Source organism: Heloderma suspectum, chromosome 3, assembly GCF_057233095.1.
Source record: "Heloderma suspectum isolate Gila_16-S chromosome 3, 16-S_ref, whole genome shotgun sequence".
Lineage (NCBI taxonomy): Eukaryota > Metazoa > Chordata > Lepidosauria > Squamata > Helodermatidae > Heloderma > Heloderma suspectum.
This window is the reverse complement of record NC_139460.1, coordinates 139,833,103-139,851,926: the sequence shown is the minus strand read 5'-3', so window position 1 is coordinate 139,851,926 and position 18,824 is coordinate 139,833,103. Positions and strand designations below refer to the sequence as shown.

At 42.1% G+C, this 18,824-nt stretch overlaps 1 protein-coding gene across 1 annotated transcript in view; it reads right to left on the bottom strand.

Moving 5' to 3' along the window:
• Window positions 1-18,824, bottom strand: part of STK24 (serine/threonine kinase 24) — a 37,275-nt gene extending 18,451 nt beyond the window's left edge. The window contains exons 1-3 of the mRNA XM_084844712.1: window positions 18,564-18,824; window positions 11,426-11,656; window positions 239-295 (exon numbers count right to left, since the gene is read on the bottom strand). Coding sequence (XP_084700838.1) covers window positions 239-295; window positions 11,426-11,656; window positions 18,564-18,608 — 333 coding nt within the window. The 5' untranslated portion in view covers window positions 18,609-18,824. The remainder of the gene's footprint in view (window positions 1-238; window positions 296-11,425; window positions 11,657-18,563) is intronic.

The window sequence follows — 18,824 nt, the reverse complement described above, 5'->3', positions numbered from 1 at the left end:
AGCGGCGTCTGGGCTGCTGGAGCTGCTGCCATTTGTTGCACAAGCAGCAGAATAAATTTTCTACAGCTATGCCAATAAGGTTTAATTCTTCAAGTATATTATTTCACTCCCTTATTAGTTGCCATACATTTCTGAAGCTTGCATTCCTGTTGTCAGGATGCCCACAAGAACAATCATTTACAAACTCAGATGAACTATGAGTACTATTTAATTACATTAATAAAATCTGATTACTTACGAGGTCAAGAGCAGAACCTCCACCAAGGTATTCCATTATTATCCATAATTTTGTATCCTGTTAATGTAGACAAAATTCCATAAATAGTGATAGAAATTCTAATAACTCTTTCATATCACAAAAAGTTTGCTAAATCATTTCTATATCTTTCATTTTACATTTGTATTTAATGCATGGAAAATTTGAAGAGCATATTTAATGAGACTGAACACACTCCAGGAGAGAGCGCAGGACAGGAAGGCCTGGCGTGCTATGGTCCATGGGGTCACGAAGAGTCGGACATGACTGAACAACAACAAATATTTAATGAGAAGTGAAGGAGAAGGACATATTTAAGATACAAATGGTACCATAAACAGCACATTTCCTTTTAACCCTTTTTCAAAATACATGACATTTTAAGACAAACAAGGGATTAAAGGAGGTTTGTTGTATAATCAAACCAATCACATAAGAGAAAAATACATCTCTGTATGCAGAAGGCACAATTTCTACTCATATCTACTTAGCAGCTTTCAGTTCCCTCCTTTTCAAAAGTTTAAAATCATCATATAAGGGCACAATCCTATGGCCGCTTGCAAGAGCAGCACAGAGGAGGAAAACGGGGCGTTCCCAGGGGTGAGGCGGGGAAGTCGGAAATCCGGTATGACACATCCTATGTGTCGTCCGGCCACCGCTTCCCACACTCCGAGGTCCCGGAGCTAGACAGCCAAAATCGGCAGTCTAGCTGTGAAAGCAGGGCCGGGGGAGCAAGGAGAAGATCCACTCCTCACCACTCCTCCCGCCCTGCACTGGATAGGCGCTCACCCCTGGGGTTGGCGGAGACTGTTGATCTTGATAGGATTGCTCCCTAAGTGATGTAACCACACTCTAGTACAGGGGTCCCCAACCTTTTTGGACCTATGGTCACATTCTGGAATTTAGGAAACTGCTGTGTGCACCAGCACAAATTGCCTAGTCAGTGGATCGCAACTTTGACGTCTACCTGTCGCATCTAAGGATCTTAGGCTGTGCCTTCTTCAGCAAAATCTTTTGTTGTGGCATAGACATGAAACGTCTCTTTAATAAGGGACTGTCTAATTCGGCTAATAGCTGGCAGTGCAATACAGCTAATGCTTCTTTTAAACATATATTTTGGCAATGTCCAGGAGGTGTTTCTTTTGGGGGAGGATGTTATTACACAGTTAAGTATTGCACTGGAACAGTCTTTAATATTCACTGATGTACACACTCATTTACATTATTTACCTGCTTCATGGAAATCAACTAATGGTAAGCATAAATGGATTCTCTTCAACAGCTAAAAGACTGATATTACAACATTGGAAAGATAAACACTAATATCCTATAATGCAATGGATTGAGGACTTTACAACGCTTTCAATATTTGAATGGGTGGCATATATTCGCCACCTTCAAATCGATATTTTTTTGGATATTTGGTCCAAATGGATATTTACTTGTACATTTAATTGGATATTTGTACAACTGCTAGAGTAGAGTTGTATTTCTTATGTATTCATTGCTATGGATCGATGTATGTATATATATATTTTTAAAGCGATTAAAAAAATTAAATTTAAAGTTTTCTGGGAGCCCACGAGCACCACTGGAGATGCCCACGGGTGCTGGGTAGGGGAGCCCTACCCTAGTGGAACAGTTTTCAAACGAGTGTTCCAAGCGATCAATGGGGATGCTCAAAACCTCAGAGGTTCTCAGGACAACGATCAGTAATGGCTGACAAGCTTTCCTGAAAGATAACTTGCCCCCTCCTCTGCACCCCTGCCACCCAGACTTCCTCTGTGGTGTGTAGCTGTAGCAATGTTTTGGGCAAGTGCTAGAGTTCACTGACTTCACATAGAACAATAGCAAAACTCAACATGCATGGCAAGTTCCCTGCATAAACTGAGTGGGATCTCTGGAACGCTTCCCAGAATCCTCTGCAACATGCAGGAGTTCCTCAGCAGATACAGGGAATCTGAAGTATTAACATGGCTCTACAAGATAAATTTGGGTGGATAAAACAGGTGGTTTTAAAATTAAAAATCCATTGTTATTTAATCAGATTTGAGTATTTTTTAAAACAATTTCCATCCTAGCATTTTCTTTCAAAAATAATTTGGTTTAACATGAGACCAAAATTTAATGCAAACATATTCAGTATACATTTCTAAGTTCTCATGCTGAACCTATGACTATCAAACACACTGAGTTACAGACTGCTTTTTTACATGAGAGAATCAGCAGTGGCAAAAGACATGCGACTTCTGAGATTAAGCATTGCCACTATAGCAAAATGTATTGCTGCTTTTATTATTGTGAGATTCCTACTACACTAAGGGACTGGCTGTACTGGAATGTCACCATAAGCGTTACATTTCAGGGGATCCAGTCCACTACCACACCAGCATCATCTACTGAGTTCACCTGGGTAATCCTGAAGTGTTTTCTACCCAAACTGTACAATATCTAAGTCTCTTAAATTACCAATATTTATGATTTCAAAGAGAGTACATATTATTTTTATGGTGAAACACTTCTCTGCCCAGTAACTATAAGCTCTTGGTAGTGGAAAGTTTTAGAGAGTTAGTCTTCAGTGACTTTGATTACCACATGTGTACAGAGAAAACCATTAGTTTCATAACTGTTTCCTTCACTCTTAAGTAGGTACAATTCTGTAGTGCAAAATACAATTCAGCTGCATGATCAAAGGTTTTGCTCCTGGTAGTAATGTTCTAATTGCTATAACAACCAAATAAGTACACATGTTTTGTTCAGAAAACATGTAAATTACAGAAAAGAGGAAGCCAGATCAGTCTACAGTAAGCATTCTCCCAGAAACATTACACGATCTAATTTTCACCTGCTTCTAGCTTCCCACAGTTGCACCAGTTTCTCTCTCGTGTCTTCATAAATAGCCAACTCTGCATATAGCAAGAGTTCCTCTCTGTTGCACTTTCTGATTATCAGAGCAGACAATGAAGTTACTGAAAATGAAGCGACCTTTGAAAAAACATGGGAAACTTTCTGTCCCAAAAATGTTTTGTTGTGAGCTCCACCCAGTTTGACAGGATTATTCTATCATTTGTGCGTGTACATATATACACACACAGACACACATAGCATATATGCAAGTGATGTGGAAGGGGGGTTTCTGTGGCCAGAACTACAGCAAAAGATAAATCTCTACCCACTCTTATAGAGAATTTACATACACTTGGATAATGTGCCATACTGAGCACATATTTCTGAGCAAAGGTTAAGTCACTCAAAACCTCTGAGTTTGCCCCTACCCTCTGCAGAGAAGGAGAAGCCTCGTTCCAGGAAACAGCACGTATACGGGATAGTATGATTAGACAAACACAGTCTGCCATCTATGAGATGGAGAGAAAAGCTGGAACTTGCTTGAGTAGTGGAAGAGCTGCCCTAACTGCCAAGCACCAAAACAAACCCTGTTCCCTTTACCCCAACTGCAGAATTTCATGCCACATCAACACAAAAGAGTTACATCATGGTCATGGATTTTGCTGAAAATTTGCAGGGGTAATTTGCAAATTACCACAGGGGCAGAGCCATCTCCATCCAAAAATGTGTTCAAGGTCAAATTTCCAGGAAAATGTGTGCTCGCTCTTCATGCTATAGAACTCCTTTATGTATAACAGTAACTACAAGCTCATTTTGAAGCATATGATTTTTCAAAAATGTAGAGCGCCATGTACCAAAATTAGCAGAAACAGAGCAGTAATTAACGGCCAAACTTTCACAACATTTCCACATCCATCAGAAGCAGATCGTGTAATGGCTTTGGTTATGTTGACTTACCCACTAGTGATCAGTTCGCCAAGCACTTTTCATTACAATATTCTCATGCAGACATGTTTTGGGGTGCCAAATTTCTGAAAAATGCAAAAATACCCCATTTTGCCCCCCCCCCCCATTAGCATGTGTGCAAGATAGTATAATCTTCCAGATCCACTTGCTGGGTAACTTAGAATGTGTTTAGCAACTAAAATAAAAATCATGATATTTTTATCTATTTTGAATTTATGTCGACATTAAGTGTGCTCTTGTTCCAGACCTACCATTTCACTGTGCATTACCAGGAGTATACAGTACAAAGAAGCCTGACTATGTAATATTCTGTGGATTAAATGTGAATGAAATAAATTACATTCCATATATCATACAAACCATTCATTTTTGTATACATTACAGCAGTAGGAGTGCGAGGATATAGTGCAAGGTTGAACATACACCCCACGTGTGTCTCGCTTTGGAAGGATCAGGCAGTTGCCAGAATAAAAGATACGGCCAGGGTGGCTAACCAAACATTTAGCATTACTAGGATCATCCTCCCACAAGCGGCACAGTGTTGTGCCTGACCTTCTGCTATGTCTCAAATGCAGCTCGGATCTGGATGGGGCAGAGCAGAGAGCTTGCTCTGTGTCTGCACCCAACGTCCACTCTGAGCTTGGAGCATCCCACTGGTGCAAAAGCCACCCAACGTGCCTCTGCCCATCATCCAAGCTAAAGGGGGCGGGGCAAGGCACATCAGCTCGCTCTGCCTCTAAGAGCCCACCAGGCACAGAGGAAAGCTCACACACCTCCTTCCTGCTCAGCAGAACCCAGCTCTTCTCTTGCCATGGCAAGGGAGGTAAGTGAAATCATCAAACCATCTCTGTGATTGCAACGGACTCCTAAGCACAGGCTCACACTGCTGTGAACCCTCACGATTGCAGAAATGAAAACTATGACATTGCCTTTTCACAAATTTCATTAAGACAGACGAAGGACCTTTTCATATTTGAAGAGGCTAGTTTTAGAATGAGACAATGTTGGATTAGAGTCCCCCGACTACAAATGAATAGGTTCACGAAGATACCATGCACACTGTGTCACATGCCCCTGATATCAGGTCTCAGGCTTAGGATGCTCCTCCAACACAGCCCCTGGTGCTCAATTCACCAACCCTGCAGTTAGATACCATCCAAGCTCAATTCACCGCCAATAAATCTTTGCTTAGTATTAGTCATTCCATCACCTTGCAACTCATTCACTCCAATTACAGAAGCAAAATGTTTTTGGGAAACTCAATGGATGCAATCCTAGAGAGTACATAATTCACTCAATATGCCCAGAGTTCTTATCTTTTCAAACCTATCACAGTTCCCCACCACCGCAGCATGCTTTTAAATTCCCCAGAAGCCACTAAATAAGTGCAAGGCTGTCGATTAAAAAAAGAAAAGGCAAAAAAAGAGTTCTATTTACCACATGCATCTAAAGGTGGTCTCATGCCCGAAATATGTACTTTGCTTACAATACTGCTGCTCATTTAAATGAACGTTTATGAAGGAAAATATACATTTATAGTTGCCTTCATCAGTTTGAATCAATGCACCTTGAATCAACTTGCTTGTCATACACTTGAACTATTATATGAATCTTTCTTAGGAGGAATCACAAGATTTTCTCCAAGGACAGGGTATTATCAGTCTGTGAACACACTGGCCTGGTTCACACATAATGTCACTTCATGGGTTAAACAATCTATGAATTGGTGGGGCTGCACGGGAACACAGTGCCTATTCACAGGAACAAGCCACACACTCTCCACTTCAACTTTGCATCTGCTTTCCAGAACAACCCAGGAACGCCCCATTCCCGGGTTGCTAGTCATGACATCTGAACCCAGTACTCTTGTTGAGGATTAAACAACCCAGGGTTTGAACCCATGTAAAGTGGAAGCAGCAAGCTCACAGGTGGTAACCCTCTCACTTGCACTTGGCCCCAACAACCCACGGGTTGTTATTATGTGAGAACCAGGCCAAAATCAGTCAATGGAGGAAAAGTAATTTGCAACTGATAAGCTTACCACTAATGATTCACCTCAGTTTATTGATAACCCTCCACCTCAGCCAACCCCATGAATGCCTTACCATTATTTCAATGAATGCAAAGAAGAAATTGACACTGAGCTCTAATAAACTAATCAGCCTCCTTATTAACAGCTCAATATGTTCACAAGTTCAGTCTTTTCTAGAACACGCTGTATGCTTTGCTCTCGAAGGCAAATGATGATCTTGGGGAAAAGGGCTCAGGGAAGTGCAAATCCTACAAATGGATTTTGCAGGATCCTGCAAATGGTACAAGGGGCAATTAGGACACTGAAAATATGTGCACACTAACTTGAGGCAGAGGAAAGGTTGGAGGGGAGCCAACACCACACTGCGCTACACTACAATAAGATGTATTTCAGAAAACGTGGTTCTCATTCTCCCATAATATTCAGCGTTAACATCTATGCTCGAGTACTAAATTTGGTTCTGGTCACATCTATTTGAGGCTAGGCACCTGGAGTAATTTAAAGAATATATATTATTAGGGGCCTGTAGATTATGGCATGGGAAAGTAGGGGGAAGACCAAAGGAGATGGGTTTGATTAGTTTGGAGAAGAAAAACCTCAAAGGAATGGGTAACAAGAGAGCAGGGCCACGTTTGTCCACAAGACAAGTTGACAACCTACAACCACAAAGATTTGAGACACACATTGGAAATAACTTTTTAACTTAAAGGTGAGGGCGCATAGGAAAAGGTCACCAGAACTAACATGACATTTCTATCACTACAGCATGTGTGGGCAGACTTTAAGTTTGTATGATCTACTTTGTTTTTTGCAAGAACTCTGAAGTCCACCTACTGGAGCCAAAATCAAAATAGTGGCTCAGGAAGCTGAACACAGAATTGTGTTCCATACTCTGTGCGCTGGCCACCATTTTGAATATGTAAGCCGCATCAGGGGCACACCACAGCTTGTAGTGTTGTGCAAACCTGGGTGTCATGGGTTAAACAACCCGTGCATAACCCTAGAACAACCCATGGAGGACCAAGACTTGCTCCCACAGTTACTTCACTGCCAGTGTTCAAGTTTCAGCCCAAGTTTCAGACTTTTTATGGCTTGTTCTAAGGTTATCTGAAGGTTGTTTAACCATCAAATAACCCACAATGCCCAGGTTCGCACATCAAGACAAGCTGTGGCACATCCTCGCCACAGTTTGTATATTCAAAATGGTGATTGGCACTCATCTCAGAGCCACACAGGTGAATTAACCCATGGTGACTTACTATGACATGTGAACCAGGTCTATATGTTGAAGGCACATTGGCTGAATTACGTTTAAGTGGTCTCAATTCATGACGCGGAAGTAAGTGGGGTAATTTCTTTATGTCACTTACAGTCGTGTATTCAAGGGCATCCATCACTGGTGTTAAGTGATGAGTCCTTTCCAAAAAAGATGTTTTACACAGGATTCTTTTATTTGGACAGAGCACTGACCAATGGCTGACAAGATATTTCCCTTTCATTTCCATATTTTCCAAAATTCTTAACTAATTAAGAAAATTAGTTCTAACAAAGGCTACCATCCCCATATCAGACTCACCTCCCAAAGAAGACACATTCTCCCTGGTTCTTTTTCCATTCCTAAAACTGTGTCACCACTCCACCTTGCCCCACCCTGTAAGCCTCTTGGATAGGTGTTCCATCTAGCTCCAGTTAGCTAGAGCTTTAGATAGAGCTTAGGATTTTGCATTGCTTTTAATCTGTAATTTTCATAACTTACAAGTTACACTTAAAAAAATATTTTACTCATCCTAGAACTTAAAAGATGGGACACAGTGAGCAGGGATTTTTTTGTCTCCTTCAGAGCAGTATCCCAATACTGCCGCTGTGCCTCCACTCATTTTGTTGCACCCACTAGTGCAAGAGGAAGCGGGCAGTGTTCGGTACTGCCCACTGCTTTTAGCCAATAATACTGGAGTCACACCTTTGTTGCACAAAATATACTGACAATTCAGGGCCATCTAGTGGTGAAATAGCAGTACTAATCTGACGTACCAAGAAAGAGATTCCTTAAGTCCAGCTCAGGGAGAACAATTCCTTTGTAATACAGACATGGATACCTATACAGATATTGGATTAGGTCCAGACTTAGTCATAAGAGTGAATAGGACTTCGGTTAGTCATTCTAAATATAACGAAGTCCGGATCCACCCCAAGGATTGCTTTTTGAAAAACATGCACTAAAATGTACTGTGGGGCTGTTAAAGATTATTTTTCTTAAAAACACAAAGATATACAAAGTCTGAAACTGATGCTGTTACTGAGTAGTGGCAATGAAGTAACTGTAGGAGCAAATCTTGGTCCTGCATGTACCTTCTATCTATCCCCTTTGCCATATAACATTGCAAATGTTATGGGACTATGCTGTGGGACCTATGGCAGAAGTATAATTTGGGTCTTAAGAGTCTTAATTTTTATAAGTGAAATGGTTAACAGGTGAACTATTGGATTCAAATGAAGCAGAAGCAAAAATATTGAAGGAAAAGTGGCCACAGCTAAGAGCACACAAGACCAATGGGGGATCTCCTCCTGGCCCACCTTAGTGGCAACTGAGTTTCTGTAAACAAGTGAGACACCTCCTGACGAATCTTGGCTACTAAAATGGAAGCATCTATTACTTAGCACTAGGCAAGGATCTACAAGACTGACAGATATTCCGTATTTCTAAGGCAGCCAGTTGCAGTGATAGTAGAAAGACCTACTCATGCATCTATAGTAGTTTGATGCAAGTAGTTGTTGTCTAGGTGGTTTCAGAGATTTACTGGTACAGAGCAAGTAATACAGCATTGGATCAACTTCTGTCTCTTCCTTCTGTGTATGAAAAGAACTTTTGCAACATAAAAGCCTGTGCAGTGTGGCATAGTGGTTAGAGAGCTGGACTGGGACTCTATGAAGCTCACTGGGTGACTCTGGGCCAGTCACGGACTTTCAGCCTAATCTACATCACACGGTTGTTGTGGATAAAATAGAGAGGAGGAAGAATATCATACACCACCTTGAGGTCCTTGGAGAAAAGGTGAGCTATAAATGCAACAAAATAAAAGCCTGAATCCTCTTATACTGGACACTGATATACTGGATTTGAAAAAAAAAAATGGTCCTGACATATTTCTGTCTGGCCATCAAGGATATAATTGAGCTTACTCATTAGAGGTGGTAAAGCTGAACAGCAGCATCACTTCTGATATCAAGCATATACTCACAAAACATATAGCAGATTATTGGAAAAGAGCTATCAGCAGGGTTGATAAACATTAATTATTTTTTAAAGATGGATTTTTAATATTTAAATTGGATTTTTTAAAATTTAAATCGGATTTCAAAGTTCTCTTAAAATAATTAGTAAAAAAACAGAAACTAGGTCAAAGATATCATTATGAATACTGAATACACACATTCTAATTATATTCTATGAATCTAACATAGATTCATAGAACAGCAGTTTATGGAGATGGGAGATAACCTGATCAGTCCTACTCCGCACTGCAGGTGGTGCACAGAAGTGCATGCGCTCTCTCTCAAGGCCTTGCCCCTCCCTAAGTGCAAAGATAAAGAAGGTCACTGAACGGAGAATCTGGGGAGATGGAGAAGATCTGAAGGAGGAGGAGTCTGAATATAAATTCAAGGGATGGGGTAAGGGAACAGAAAGTGAAACCAGAAGTGAATGGAACATGTTCATGCAGTCCTGATTCCTCAGGAAACTTCTATCCTCCACTATGTACATACCTTGCAATGAAACCTACATCTCTGAATATGTATTAAGGTTATATTAAACAATAATGTATTTCTACTAAAAAATGATGATTAAATAAAAACTTCCTCACTAGTGATTTAAATCATTAAAACCTAGTCCTTCAAAGAAGCGATTTAAATCATGATTTAAATCAAATCAACCCTGAGTATAAGTAAAACCTACTACGCTGTACTAGGAACACCCACAGGAACTACTGAAGCACTACAGAAGAGATGTTGCTAAGTATGCAGATGTCTGCTGCTTTCTACATGTTTTAAGTTTCTAAGCACTATATTTTTGTTTGGTTACTAGATTTTCCATTGTGCTTTTAAGCTCTGTGTATTTATTTGTTAAGCCTCCTTGATTTTAGTTCAGTGAAAGAGAACAACAATGCAGTAAGTATGGAACAAAGTAGTGTGTTCACTCCTTATACAAGAGACTTCTCTTTTCCAACTGGATTTCCTTTACTTATCCTGTTTGGGGGCTGCACCTTCTGAGTGTGCAACACAGAACATGCTCCACTTTGTTTTTTTAGACGAAACATGTACTTGAGTCAAGCAAGGCCTCTTGGTGTCAAGCACTTGAAGGAAAGCTAAGACAAAGAGAGGAATAAAAACTGCCAGTTCTCCAAGCTATATCATGATGGGGTAATAAACATTAGTGACATGAAAAGAACCTGTTGCCAAAAACAGTTCCTCACTGGTTTTCTAACATCAGAGATCACACATTTCTATATATCAGATCCAAGAGATTGTGACAGAAGAGTTTGTTACTTGTATAACACTCATGAAATAAGTATTAAGTAGCACTACTTGCATCTTAGCTAGTAATACCTCCGTGCCCAAATATGAAGTGGGCATTCTCTTTGGATGAATGAGTACTATTGTACAAGTCAATTAAATACCTGAAGGTGAAAATCAAGCTATGCTCCTGCAAGCTGCCTTCACCTGATTCTTTCCAATTCTCCCCTCACTACATCCTAGGCATTTTCCAGGGGTCCCCACCCCAGAAGAGGCTTCAGAGGGTACAGAGGGCTGCAGTGGGAAGGGGTTGGGAAATCTCAGGTGTGTAAGCATTCTTTCACTCTCATAATTCGTATGCAGGGAGCTCTGCGAAATATGCTTCTGTAAAGGGAGCCATGGATGTCCAACACTCAGCATCCTCCCAAAATAACAATTCCTAAGATTCCTAAGGGGAAGGAACTCCTAAGGGGAAGTCATAATTAAACTGGTATAAAAACAGTATAAATGAGAGAAGGAGACAGAGATTATGTATAATACACAAACACTCAGAATATTCTATTTTCATAAAAACCTAAGTCCTTTGCTTTTGGATTTGATCAATATTCAACACACACATTAACATTGTAACTTATTAACGGAAATATACAAAATACTCTCCATTTAGCTCTTACAAGATTTTAAAAGGCAAGTTATTTTGTCTAGAGTTCAAAGCAACTCATCTTCTGTGAAAGCTATTACATTTCACAAATATCTTGATTTATAAAACATTCATATTTTAAATATGATCTTTCAACATAAAGAAATCATTTTACCTTTAAATAGGATCCATAATATTTGGTAACATATGGACTGTCACACTGGCTCAGCACTGTGATTTCCTGTTGAATGTCTTCTATTTCATCTTCAGCTTCTTCAAGATCAATAATTTTTATAGCAACAACTTTTTGAGTTCGATTGTCAATTCCTTTAAAAACTTCACCAAATGAACCTTTGCCAATCTTTTCCAGTTTTGTAAAGAGTTCTTCTGGATCTGCTTTCAGATTCTGGCAGAAATACGGAAAAGAAAAACACAATCTATTATCATTATTATTATTACTATTATTAAAATGCTTTAATTTACACTGCAGCTCACAGTTTACTGCAGGTAATTACATTGACAGTTTTCAGATCACCATCATTATTTCAAAGAGACATGGGAAAGATGATGCTATGCTCAGCCTACTTGCAATTACCTCCCCCATGGCCATTTGGTAGTGCTCCCCCCTTTTTAAAGGCAAGAAATGGGGCCCTATTTAGACAACAGTGGGCAGAAATGCAGGAAACCCCAAATCTAAAAGAATCCAAATGATGCACTATGGAAACCAAAGTTCTGTGCCAAATAAAATTAAGGAATTAGACAAATCTGCATTAAATTACTTAAATTATATAACTATTATATTTGCCAGACTGCAGAATTAAGATGCTTTTCAAATGTATGTTAGGATTAGGAATGCAACAGGCTAGAAACAGGGGCCAATGAGTGATGGGAAGAAAAGAGTATGATAGAGGGAGCAAAACCTTTCTGCCCCAGTCATGACAATTCTATCCCCCCAGTTACTTTGGATGACTGGGCTTTCAGCATATACTATGAACATATTTTCAACCTTTGTTCTACAACCATGACAGCTATAATCTAGATTCTATTTTTAATAAGCATCCAATATTATGGGAAACAAAATCCAATGTAACAATGTGGATTCCATATAGCACAGCACGCAAATAACAGGGGTTGCCAGTCAGTAGACTATGATCTATTATCTAAAATATCCCATGTTTAATGCCATGTTGAAGCGGCATCCTTCCTTTTTTGTTCCAAGGTGTCATCTAGTATCAATGATATCTTCAGCCCTACACTTGTGGGAGTTACAGATGTTCATATCCCTCATTTAGAAGCTGGTACCCCTTGCTCTACAACCCTCTCCAGAGACCTTTGGCCTCCCAAATGTTCAGTTACGCTACATGCCCTAGGGGAGGGAAATCTCTTTCAGCCCAAAGGCCAAATTCAATTTTACAGAAACTCTCCAGGCCGTATCCCAGTAGTAGGTGGGCCAAAGGCAAAAGGGGACATGCCAAAAACACAACAATATCAGCTTGTTTTAGCTTAAAGCTCTTACTGTCGGTCACTAAGCCTTAGGAGAGGCATTTCAACCTTTTAGAACAGGAAAAAACCTGTGCAAAAGCGGGAAAACCACCAAACAATTGGCAAGTTTATAATGCAAACCACATGAAATACTACTGTGTGCCAGTTCACACATAACAGCAAATTGCGGGTTAATTAACCAATGATTTGCTGGGCATGAGCAGAAGCAAACTGCCACCAGCACACTCTTCACTTCTGCTTTCTGTAAACAACCTAAAATTGGCCCGTTCATAGGTTGTGAGAATGACATGCGAAGCCAGAACACCAAGTTGTTTAGGGGCTAAACTACCCAGCAGTTAACCCTACAACAAACCATGACTTAACTGCTAGGTTGTTTAGCCCCTAAACATCCCACTAATCCAACCCACACTCTGGTTGAGTGTGGGTTGTTGTGGAACCGTGGGCTAGCGTGTTTTCTGAACCCAGGGCATTTTCCGCAGGGTCGCTTGTTAGCCTGAACAATCCAACACAAAACCATGGGTTCTTAAGGTTGTTTGTCTAAGAAAAATAAGCCACATTGCATGGTCAACAAGCCATTGTGCGGACGTTCAGATAACATGCTAACCCACAGTTCAAGAAACAACCCACACTCAACCACTGAGTGTGGGTTAGCGTGTTGTGCAAATCAATCCAGTCAGTCACAACCTACAAATGTTGTAGGTTCACAGAAAGCTGAAGTGAGAAGCACATTGGTAGCAGAACATTTGCTCCTGCTCATACCTGGCAAAATGTGCGCTAATTTGCCATTATGTGCGAACCGGGTCTATGACATATTAGGATCCCTGTCTAATGGATCCTTTTGCAATGACATTCATAACATACAGGCAAACAAAAAATCCAATCTGTAAAATCTGAATATAATGCAAGATCCTCCATCTAGCGCTTTGGCCACAGACCGGGCTTCCCGTCAGGGAAGGCCAGTGCACTGCAAAGCCATCCTGGCCAAGGTGCCAGGTGGAGGATCCGCCCAGCACTGCATCCAGGACAGCTTTGCTCACCCTGTACCTTTCCCCACTGGGGAGGGAATGGGACGGGCAAAGCCTGCTGAATCCCCTTCGCTCCTTCCAAGGAACAACGGGGACTGAGGACAGCTTTGCTGCACCTGGGCTTTCCCTAGCCAAGGACAGTCCACGCAGGGCAATCAGGCCCCTTCATGCCCAACTTCACAGCACATGGGCTGGCTAGGAAAAGCCCAGGCAGAGCAAAGGCTCTCCAGCCAAGGCACCAGGTGGAGGATCGCTCCCCCACCTGGTGCCTCAGCTACAGAAGTGCTCATCGCACCACTCAACCTCCCAACTGGGCAGGCAAGAGGCACACAAGAGAATCCCTGTTATCTCCCATTATAGATCACAGATGACAATGGGGATTCCTCTCCCCACCTCACCCAATGCCCCACTAGCCTCCAGGGGGTGGGGTCTGAGAAGCCGACGGGGGCCTGTGGAGGAGCTCAAGCCTCCACAGACCGGAGGTTCCCCATCCCTGTTTTATTACATTTAGATTCAACTTTTCTTCCACTATAACGTTCATAGAATTTAAGGTGTTGAACTAGGCACTGATCAGAAGCAAGCCTACTTAGCTTCAGCAAGCTTCCTGCATGATACCCTTAGAGCTCTGGGATGCTCTGGGACCAATCTAGCATCCTATTTAAGAAAATACCAGGGGTCCCATCTGGTCACGCATGGGAGTATCAACCTCACATGGAAGAGTCCCACAGGGCTCAATAAAGGCCCAGTCCCTCACCTCCCAGCAATGTGAACACACAGACATATACACAGGCACCATGAGGGGATGTTGCAAGGAATAGGAAATCTGTCCATGCCTCCCATATACCCACCCGGCAATATAAGAGTATGAATATCAAGACCAGATCCAGGTTTTAGTATGGATCAACAGAAACATTCTGTCAACTATAAAAAAAGTTAGATAGTAATACATCTACACATAAAGACCAAAATAAAATGCCAACTTACACAATTTCTTTGATCAAACAAGATTTCTATTATGAGTAGCAATAAAGTTTCCTGTTCCTGTTTTACAGCAGAGCAATACAGAATCAGAGACACATGTAACTTTCTGAAAGAGCAATTGCATTTTATTCAAGTTTTCAACTAATCTGGTTCCCTGTAGTGAATAAGAATTGCCTCCAGGCACCAGTTAGGGAAGCTTTCCAAAATTTGGGGTTGTTTTTCCTTTCAGGTCCCAAATGTCTAACATGGGCAGATAGGCTAGGAGAAAAAAACGCAGACAAGTAACTTTCTTGGATTTACAGTGCTAGTGGTTTCAGTTTTAAAATTATGCTACTAGCCCTTGAGGGACACAGATGGCTAAAAATATAAATTAGACAAACAGCTAACAAACAATAAACCACGTGAACTCAATACCTGAAATATAATAAAATCCAAAACATAAAGAGATGTTGTAACCTGATCACAATAGCAATGGTAGGATAGCCATGAAGTGAAAGGATTCTGAAAGTCCCCTTTTTGAGGATTGGTTAGGAAGAATTTGGGGTATGCTATATATTGTGAAACTTACATGCTTAGGGTTTACGAGGTTATAGAAAATGTTGATAAGATTAGGATTTACTAAAATAAGAATGGAACAGAATCCTATTGTATTGAAACAGATTTAATGAGAATGTTCCAACAGAAATGTTGCTATTTTAAGATTGATATAATTCGTTTGCCATTCAAAACAGGATGTTTAAGGGAAATTGGGCTTGGATTATATTGCGTATAGTTGTCACTGTTTTGGATCCCATTTCATGATAAGCTATGATGTACTAAAATATGAATTATAAAATATATATTTCATAAGTTTTACAAGCTTTTGCAGACATGTAAAAGACTTTTTTTTTAATCCAGTAAACTGAGCCTGTTTGTATAGACTACAGTTCTCTACTTACATCTTTTATACCTGGACACCAGAAATTCTCTCAAGTCCCATCAGTGTAACTCTCAGTTTAGTCAATAACTTGACCTACATTTCAAAATGAGTAACTATATCCTGCTGAAACCTCTGTAGTCTTTAATCCAGTCGATCACAAGATGTTGATGACCTAAAAGACATTCAAAGGGCTGCCCTTGAGCAGTTCCCAGAGGCTGGCCATGAATAATTGCTACCCTATGACCTCTGGGACCTTCTCTATACTGGGTTCTCCTAAGACAGATGCTGCCCACCCTTGTGATTCACAGTACATAAAGCACCTAGGCAAGAGCAGTACAGGTGGCAGTGCCCAAGCATAATCTCTACCCAATACAAACATGTAACACCCCCCTTCCCCTTTCCACCGTCCCCCAAATCCCGTGTCCGCTTTGAAAAACTGGAGAATTGATTGGTATCTTTCAGCTTCTTTTAGTTCCCTTTGTTTAAGCTCCCTATATTTCTGGCAGCCTGATTTGTATTTATAGCTGGACAAGTCTGTGTGGCATGCATATTAACTATACACAAGTGTATTGACAAATGCTCTTTAGACATTCCTTGAGATATAGCATCTAGCATAAATTCTTATATACATGTGGGCAACCCACAGCTCTCAGAGGCCTTTTGCGTGGCCTACACAGATGCCCAAGCTGCCACCACATTCCTCCCCAGTGCCAAATTTAAGCCCACCACTCAGCTGCTCAGCAGCAGAGGAATCATGGAGCCAATGGTGACTGCTAAATGCCACATGAGGCAAAAAGAGGGAAAGGTGGAGAAGGCGGCAGGGCTAGCATCACAGCATGCATAGCCTACACAGTGGGAGAGTCATTGGAAGCGGCGGCAGGTGGCACAAAGAGAGAAGCAATGACAACACTGGGGGATAAGCAAGCAACCCGCTCCTCCACTTCAGAAGTTCATAGTCAAAACCCTGGCAGGACCCCTCCTTCCAGATCTACAGGTCTCAGAACACTCACCCAGATGACATTCTCTGAGGTATGTAGTTCTTGCGCAAGCATGTCACTTAAGAAGGCACAAAATCAAACTATTACCCAAACTATAAATCCTAGACTTCATTACAAGTATGTTCTCTCTCTCACTGTCTGTTCTGGCCTAGATCAACAACTTGCCATCCCAAATCATGCTTACTCTATTCTGCTTTGGCTCTAGTAAATCTTACAATCCTGGAAACTCCCAACGTAAATCCAGGGAAATATGAAACACTCTCAAGCATAATCTACAATTTAGCTGCAATATTTTACCCCTCCCCCTCCATGCTTGCACCATAAGTACATTGCCCAAAACAAAGGACACTTTCCCTCAATCCTGTCTCACCTTTCATTTTCTGTCTTAGTTGGGCAAGCCTTGCACTGAGAAAGACACCTCACTTCTCCCCGCCCCACTTTCTAGCCCAGCCAAGGGCAACCCATTCATATTGCTGCAAAGTATGAAGGAGAGGGAACTGGACAGACAAGTAACTCGGGCATTCAGCTCTGCTGAAGAGGTTATTTCTTCCTATCTAAAAGGCCACTGTCCCCTCACCTGGTGGAGTGCAGGCCCTCTTCCCACCACTTGCTAGGCCACAGCAACAGCAGCCTTCTCTGTGCATGAAGAAGGCCAGAACATGAGGGCCTGTACTCTTTACTACCACCAACTTTCAAGGCCCTGCAATCCTCAGAGACCTACCTTCCAAAACCATCAAAATGCAGTGCTCTAGAGTGTAGGAAACTGATTCAGCATGTACTAGAATACAAGGTAAAAGTGCAGACTAACAACTACATTACAGTTTTTAACTGCAACTTCTCTATTGGTCATCCAGTCTTCAAAATATGTATTTACATTCACAATACAAAACAAGTTTTTAATAATAGCTGAGCTATTGCAATGCCATGGGTGGAAAAGTCATGAGAATCTGGAAGTGATATCAAAGCCAAACCCCTTTATTAAAACATCAGAGGAATTCATGAAACAGCCAACATTTAAATTCTACAATTACTTTTTCACAACAAAGATTACCTCAAGGATACCATCACTGTGCTGATTTACCATATCTAGATTTTGTTAACAAAAAACAAAACAAAAACGAATGAGAGAACCTAAAGATACAAACTCCTATATCTGTCTATCAGCGGGGTGGGGGGTGGGGATACACACACATATGCACCATCTTCTATAAATCAGCTACAAATTACCTCTTTGTATTAGAATCATTTCATCCTCCTCATGCAGCACCCTGCCCTTACCCAGATGGGCAGCACAGGACACCCTGAAGGTCAACTGTTCTTCTTAACTATAAGGGATCAAAAAAAAAGGAGCCCTTTAAAGGACACGGGCCCTATACAGCTAAGTTACTGCTGGCCTCTCTTGAAGCCCCCAGGAGCGGGCAAGATCTAAATAACAATCCCCTAAAGGGGGGCGGGGGGAGAAGAGGGGTCGTCCCTTAATTTAAAAAGTAGAGTATTTGGACTGAACGCTGAGCGGAGCAAGTTGGGCAAAACGTCATCCTCCCCCTCCCTTCGTTGCCGGAGGCACAGGCTGAACAGTTGTTAGTCCATCACACCCAAGCACCCCCCTGCCCCCTCCCCTCCCTTAAGTTGCTCCATCGACCCGCACAGCCACCCACAGATCCCCGCTCCGGCGCTGCCCCACCCTCCCCACTTCCCAACGAGAGCTACCCCCGGGAGGAAAAGAAACCCCTGCGTGTCAGTAAACTAGCCCAGGAGAGGGGGCAGGGGCAGACCCCACACCCCGTCGCCGTGGCCGCCCCGTCGATATGTTCTGATCTGGGGGCTTCGGGAGCAGCTGCAAGGCCAAGCGAGGGGGCGCGAGGGGGGGCAGGGCTGCTTTCTCACCTGCATCCCCGGCAGGCCAGGCTGCTGCACCGGGGAGTGAGCCATGATGACGGAAGCTGCAGAGGCAGCGCGCCGCTGCGCCGCCTCCCCTTCTCTTCAGGCAGCTCCAGGGACGGGAGGAGTCACCTCGGCACCATCACCTCCGGCGCCCCCCGCGCTCTCCCTCCGCGCCCCCGCGCCCCAAAACCAGCGGGGCGACCAGCGGGCTACGGGAGGAACGAGCGAGCGGAGGCTTGCGTGCGTGCGTGCGCGCGCGCGCGC